The sequence below is a fragment of the Akebia trifoliata genome, chromosome 2 (genome assembly GCF_017979445.1).
Source record: "Akebia trifoliata isolate Shusen 1 chromosome 2, ASM1797944v1, whole genome shotgun sequence".
Classification (NCBI taxonomy): domain Eukaryota; kingdom Viridiplantae; phylum Streptophyta; class Magnoliopsida; order Ranunculales; family Lardizabalaceae; genus Akebia; species Akebia trifoliata.
Genome location: NC_141376.1, coordinates 9,895,710 through 9,903,397, shown reverse-complemented (window position 1 = coordinate 9,903,397; position 7,688 = coordinate 9,895,710). Strand labels below are relative to the sequence as shown.

Sequence of the window (7,688 nt, the reverse complement as noted above, 5' to 3'; positions counted from 1 at the left end):
AACAGGATGTAGAGAATGCAGCGCAGTGTTGATCAAAGTTACATAAAGAGAAATTTTATTGGCACACCAACTTTATTTACAACACACTAATCCTTTTGAAAGTTTTCGTGTATATTGATTGGTGAGTTATCGAAGTTGTATTGGGCGTCCACAGAACCATTGATTTTCCTTGAATGTATGACACTCATATCTAAGGAAATGCATCTATGATTTTTTTACACTCTCAATGCTACTTTGAATGTTATTTCAAGTCACTTTTTTTTATCACTTATGTCAAGTCACTTTAACATTCTTATTTGTAGAACACGTTTTTGGGTCCACTTACTCAACTGTCATGGTTTTAAAACTCATTTTGATATCTCGCGGACGAGTTTTCTGATACATTTTAAATGTCTCTGATGATACATATGAGATTTCTTGTTCACCACGTCAATGTCTGTCCGTCTCGTTGTTGGGCAATAGCAAGCGATACGTATCAATCGGTCTAGACGAGTTTTGAAACCATGCTTTTGATGGACCTTTAGGAGTCAAAATATGGTTCCATGCACTAAGGCTCCGTTACCTCAAATAAAATTCTCTGAAATCAACAACTAAATCCGAGGAACATTACCTCACACCTCTTTAGGCCCATTAATCTCATGTGAGTAGTTTGATTAAAGAAATTAACCTCATCCCTAGCATATGATAAAACACAATGGTGGACCTCACTCCTCCATCTCAAGATTTATATCTCATAAACAACATATCTTGAGGATGGTTGTCCCTCGTCCTTTGTCTTCTCTCTTCTTCCCCTTCTTAAGATTGATAAAATTTTAGGGATGAGGTTTTAATGACAATAAGGGTTGTTTGAGGCATTCCTATCATTTGGGAGCTTAGACTCGACAACTCTTTCTTGTTTATGGAACAGACCTTCAATCTATCCAGACAAACATCCAACATTCAAATTTTGCAATAAAACACAAAAGATTTATTAAAAAACATTGAATCCTCACGGAACTAAACAAACTATACTAATCCACATGAACATTAATATAAATGAGAATAATCACTAATTAATAGACAGGACACCCATCAACCACTATACCCTTAGCCGTAGGACAAGAAGCTAAGTCGCAATGCTCACCATTTGTACCCCACCAACTCAAGCCTTTCCCTTCCATGTTCAATGTGAAGTACAACAACACCCCCATGAAAGCAACTCCAGCGTCTAGAGCAGCCGAAAGAACATAATTGTACCTCTGCCACCATTGCTTTCGATAACGGAAAATGTAGAAGTTGAATATTGTTCCGACAAGAATCCACGAATTGTAGTTCAAAGTTGTTGCTGGTGGCATCATTGCTGTTGCTCCGAGAAGTACTGGAAGATTAATTAAAGGGATCCAAGATTGGGTTGGGAATATCTTGTGTAAGAACCAAACCAAAATTGGCCCCAAGGCACCACCAAGGAAGAACCAATTAAGGGCCATGTAGTTTCCAAGAACCCCGAATATCCGCTTGGGTCCTACTAGACCCCAGATGACAGATGCATCGAAGAAGACACGGTCACTTGGGCACGTCCAAGGACTGTTGGGAGGGAGGAGTTCATCTTGACAGATGTTTGGGATAGAGTTTAGGAGCCACCATGCCACCCCAATGTTTATTGTTCCAGCTATCATGGTTCCAATAAACTGGTATCCAAAAATGAGTTAAAAGAAGCATAATAAGGAGTTTGAGATCGATATACATAAATATTAAAAAGTATAATAAGGAGTTAGAGATCTATATACATTAATATTACAAAGTATTAAATGGCATTTTCTTCACTAAAAATCTATGTCACAAAACCTTCAATGACATTTCCATGAATATCACAAATCCTCAAAAAGGTTTGTTTTGATTAGTACAAAACCTCAAAAAAGTTGTTTACAAAAAAATTAGTAACAGCAAATTATGTTTGAGGCAAAGCATCCAAGAAATAAAGCTCGACACACTATGAGACAGAAAGTTAATTGTTTCTTAGGGATGGGATATTTATGTGTATATGTAATGCGGTAATCAAGTTGTCTCCTAGGTTTTTATAGACAAAAAATAAGGTATTGAAGATTGTTCAAAGGAAATACCTGAACTAAGAACATTGATCTCGGTGGGATCTTCATGTAGTGACCAAGCTTGAAGTCACTGAGGAAGGAAATGGCCTGAGCCATGCTTATATATCCATAGGTCTTGAAGCAAACATTGGCTATAGGCCTTCCTGGAAGTATAATACCCATGAGGTACTCTGTGATGATGTTCAACCCGGGCGTCTATATAGAAAACATTAGATGAACGTTAGCAAAAGAACAATGATTATAAGTGTATCAGGTTCTTGAGATTTTTAAAACGCAATTACCTGATTTGTTGTGGCAGTTATGATGCTGATGGGAAGAGTGAACACGAAAGCCAGGACACATGCAAAGATGAGTCCCCACCATGGCATCTGAACCTGATCTCTCAAGACAGTGCACAGCACGAGAGATATAACGAACGTTATCGCAAGCAACACGTAAAACCACCAATCAGGTATTTTCTTATACTTGTTCATCAACCTTGTGTGAATGTCCTCCTTCCCTTTATATGAAGCACGAAATCGATCACAGATCTCCCTGTGCATTGGACAATCATTTACATTGGTATTGTTAAATATCAAATATGAAGCATCAGATGTTAGCAATCTCCAATACCTTATTTTTTTTCCATAAAAATTATCTTTTTTCACTTCTTGTGCAATGGAATTTTCATAAATATTTTGATGTTTATACAATGACATTAAGGCCCTTGGTTTTTGTCGCACTAAATTAAATTTGCCTTTTTGAGATACTAAAGTACATAGGAGTTAGTATCTCCCCAATCAGATAGCACTACTAATTAATATTTGATATTGAAATTTCTCTTAATGAATGGATCATCTAAGATCTAGCGTTTACCTTCCATGGAACAAGACCACATGTGTGATGGTGGCAGCAATGGTGGCGAAACCAAATCCATATGTGAGAGTAAAAAACATGCTCAAATTGATCCGTCCTTGCTTCTCGTAATTTGGTATGTCTATCTCAAATTTGTCATTAACGATGGCCGATATGTTATACATCTTGCCTTGGGCTGTGAACAAATGTGAGGAGAATATGGGAAATGTCTGGGCGTTGTAAAGGTTGGTCCCCCAATAGGCTATAGGGATGGCCAAGTAGATAACTATGACATAACCGAAAAAGATGTTGACAGTGGCAAAAAAGGGACTAACAAGAGGGCTGTACATGAATGCGGCTATGGCAGACCAATCGAGAGTAACTGCCCCGAGACCAAGGCCATCCATGCCTGATCCGAGCTGATGGGCTGTGACTGACTTGGAGAATACCCAACAAACCCACGAGATACTGGTCAAGGTCGGGAAAAGGTACCCTGGGAACAAGTACCAGGAGAAACTGCACACTAGTGCAATCACGAAGAACTTCCCTCTTGACATGCGTTGCTCATCTTTCTCGTGCAAGGCTCTGCAAAATTTCATATTGAAACTTATTAGATATCCTAATCTTTGCTATAAAAAAAATATATTAGATTAGTTCTTTATTAAAAATAATTTACTATTATTAATTTACTTGTATGGTTGGAAATAAAGTCAGTGCATATTGATCTCAAAACAATGAATGTTTTGAATTATCTCAAAATGTCGAATGTTTCAATCAAGCCAGTCGCACCAAGTGGTGGCAGTGTACCTCAAACCAGGCCATTTCATTAATAACTAATGATAAATCGACGCAGCAAAACATACGCGATCTATACACAACTGACGTGGCAAGGGTACAAATTAAACGGTTGATCCTTTCTGTGTGTATCCCGAAGAAAAATCTATGATTCTGTACCCTTGCCACCTCAACCACATATAGATCATGTATGTTTTGCCGCATCGATTTATCATGGCTCTTCATTAATAGACTAATGATCTGTGTCTTGATGTTAGTTTTGTATAGTGCACCTATTTGATGATGATGCCCATCAAACCAAACCTTTCCATTGATTGATTGCAAATTGCAATTGATTTTATCTTGAATATGAATTTTATGTAATGACTTTTAATAAAGAGGGTTTGTATTGTCATACCAACATTTTTTAGGGTTTTGTTAACATGATTTAAAAAAGAAACATTAATGAAAACTTCCATAGAGTCAATGAATAATATGAAAAAAATATTCAAGAATTGAAGAAATAAATAAAATGAAAGATTACAAATAAAATACTTGAAAATCTTATTTCCTCGAAAAGAAATTAAATGCTTTAAAGCTTCTTCATATCCAATCTTCAATTTATACAAAAATCCTATAAAAAAAAACGTCAGTAAATTTAATAGTTAGAAAATATTGGCAAAATTTCAATTTTAATTTTTCTTTTAAAATATATAATTTATAGACATTCACATTATTTTTTTTATTTATTGGTAAGCCTGTTTGTACTAAGTTGAATAATTCGGTGCTGACAGGATTTGAACCCAAGTCTTTAGCATCATCACCCAAAGACTTTACCTACTAAACTAGCTGGCAACTGCGGACATTATTACTTACTTAATTGTTAGAATTCTTGGTTAAGTAAGTTTCTAGTTTTTCTTTAATACTAAAACAAGATTTTTACAAATAAGTGGTTGTTAGAATTCTAGTTTAAGTAGGTTTCTTAAACTTTATTTATATTAAAACAAGATTTTTACAGATTTTTTTACTCTGTGTGGGAAATTTTTTATAATTTAAGCTATTGGTTTTCAAAGATGGTTTGAATGGCTCTTGACCAATGGGCCAATGATAATGAAAAATCCGGTCGGACCCGGCTGGGCTCCTGTTTTTAAAACACTGCAGCTAAAAGAGTCGTGAAGCTTGTACATAAGCGTACGTACCTGAAGAGAGAGACTTGAACAAGAGTACTGGGCCACCACATATGGGCCGGGTCGACCACGTACTTCCTTAGAATCCCAGCCCAACCATATCCTAGGACCTGCACCAAATGCGCATATTAGCATCATTCCAAACAATTATATTAAAAAAACAGAGAACTACGATTGGCACCCCAATTTCTTAAACTATTTACACACCCTAATTCAAGAATAAAATACACCATTCAAACACTACAAGAGCTTGGTTAAAGTTATTAAATCACTCTTCTTTATTTTTTATTTTATATATAATAAAGGTGTAACAAGTAAAAGTTGGGATGCCAATAGCAGCTCTCTCTCTAAAACAAACACAGAGAGAGAGAGAGAAGAAGAAACCTGGGTCGTTATAATAAGGATCCAACTAGCCAAGAAAGATATGTTCCTCTTATAGAACGCCTTAATAATGTCGACAATACCAACAGCATAAGCAGATCCACTCCCAAAAGCGCTTCCCGCATTAGCAAAAATGGAGATCAACACATGCTCCTTCATATTAAATGGACCCGGGTTAACAGAAAACTCTCTCGATCCGAAACCCGGAATCCGAAACTTAGTAGTTGGGAGTACAGACGCCATGAATCTACCGATAGGGAGCGTTGCAATCTGAACTGTGATCTGGGTTATGATGAGAGGCTCTGTACGGTATGAGAAGAATTGATTTAGAAAAGATAGAAGCCCACATGAGATTAAACCTAGAAACCACATTCTGAAGGTCCATACTGGAAGAGATGGATCGTCTGTATTGGTCACTGTGAGTCTTACTTCTTCTATTGGGGATTCTTCTTCTTCGTTTATGTTTCCTTTCTCTATCTCCGAAGTTTCCATGGATACAGAGAGAAGTTCCTCTGTCTTCGTTAATTATGATATTCTGTCGTGGTTATGATATATATTTTTAATTTTTTAAATCTTTCAAAAGAAAATTTCATCCATCCTATCCGACTTTGACGCCAACACGTACGTATGCCTCCCAAATCAGTGTTATAGACATACTATTGGCACCCAACTTTCACTTATTACATCCTAAATAAAATTAAAGAAAATAAGTTAATGGGTGTAACAAATAAAAGATGGGGTGCCAATAGAAGCTTGCTCATTTATATATATATAATTTTTCTTTTTGGGTTTAACATTTTATCCGAGCGTAATTGTAAACAACTACTGAAATTATTTGAATGCCTGTGATAAATAATTTAAAAAAAAAAAAAAAATTGGGGTGTCAATAGCAGTTCTGTTTTTTTTTTTTTTTTTAATAGGAAACTCTGTCTTTCAGGGACGCTTTTATTGGAGTATAAAATACCTGGGCTCTTAACAAAGCCGAGCATGCATCCCTATTTATTATCCAATCACAATGTGCCACGTAATCATCTCTATCTATAGGAGCGGGATACCGTACTTATCTGGATTCGACCACGTATTAACAGGAAATTACTGATACATCGTAGTTTTTACCTATCAATAGGCAAATACTATTATAAAAAAAAAAGGACCGCTAGTCGCACACTACTAGTGGCAGATTGCACCCTAATTACATCTTTTTTTTAGTTTTTTTTTTTATAATAATCTCTTCTAATCTATCAGTTGCACCTCATTAGCATAACCTGCTTGTTCATCTACCTTATTCGACATGTGTTCTCTTTGATTTTAAGATATTTAATTATTTATTAATTAATTGATTGACTTGAAATGATAATGTGTTTTGGTCTATTCATTAAGGAAATTTATAAAAATCAGTCAGTCTCTTTTGCACAAATTTTTGGACAAATTATAATTTTTGTGGGGATGATTGAAGACGAAGAAGAAAAAGGAAAAAAAATGCAAAAAATTTAATTTTTGTTGGAGTTCAATCATAAAAATGAGTGCAAGGGTCAAATTTTAAGTGATAAAGTGCAATTGGGCAGGGATGGTGTGAACTAACCGATCCAAAAAAATTTTGCTTAAATTTTTTTGTCCGTGCTCACGAAATTCAGTATCCACCAATCACATCAGCCCTCATGTATTGAATGGCTTCCCCATTGATAGGCTTGATGTGCCGTGGACTAGAGACCCTATGAGCAATGTGATGAAAAAAAATCTCTCCTTTAAAAAAAGAAAATCTTCCTTAAAATGAGAAATCTTTTATCTTTGATTTTTTTTATAAACAAAACTAATCATCTTCAAGCTTAAGATTCGCCTTCAACATTTAAACCTTCAAACCCGTGACTAAACATGGTTTTTTGAGAAGAACAAAAAAAATTATTTAAAAATATGATGTTTACTAATAAGACGGTTGATTGAAGATAGGTTGTATAAATTAGTAGAAATTTACCATAGATATTAAAGAACTTAAAGATAATTGGGAAAAGACGAGATTTAGAGGATTGAACATATCTGAAATGCTTTTCGTCTTTATATTTGTAAATGCTTTGTTTCGTTAAAGAATTTCAATATTTTAAGATTTCCAATTTCGTTCATTTAGAGTCAAATTACCCTTATTATGTCTGACAATTACAAGATTGTTGTCATAAAATAATTGACATTGTTGTAAATCAACTGCACATTTATCGAAATTATCATCACGAATTTGACATGTTTCTTTGAATTTAAAATCTTTCAATTTTTTAGCGATACACACTATAACAATCGGATTCTTGAGATGGAATTGATTGGCCACGTAATTTGGAGTTGTCAAACCATACACAATATCAATAATTTTAGGTGATCAATATAATGCATTACCCAAACAAAAGTGATATTTGATATCTATTACGTCCTTAATGTG

General features: G+C 35.0%; 1 protein-coding gene across 1 annotated transcript; it reads right to left on the bottom strand.

Moving 5' to 3' along the window:
* Window positions 1–997: 997 nt before the first annotated feature.
* LOC147409427 (oligopeptide transporter 4-like) lies at window positions 998–5,762 on the bottom strand. The gene is made up of 6 exons (XM_086459351.1): window positions 5,267–5,762; window positions 4,895–4,992; window positions 2,943–3,506; window positions 2,369–2,621; window positions 2,100–2,282; window positions 998–1,667 (listed from the first exon to the last, which is right to left on the bottom strand). The coding sequence occupies exons 1-6, from the start codon at window positions 5,753–5,755 to the stop codon at window positions 1,053–1,055; spliced, it is 2,202 nt and encodes a 733-aa protein (XP_086315477.1). The 5' UTR covers window positions 5,756–5,762; the 3' UTR covers window positions 998–1,052.
* Window positions 5,763–7,688: the final 1,926 nt, after the last annotated feature.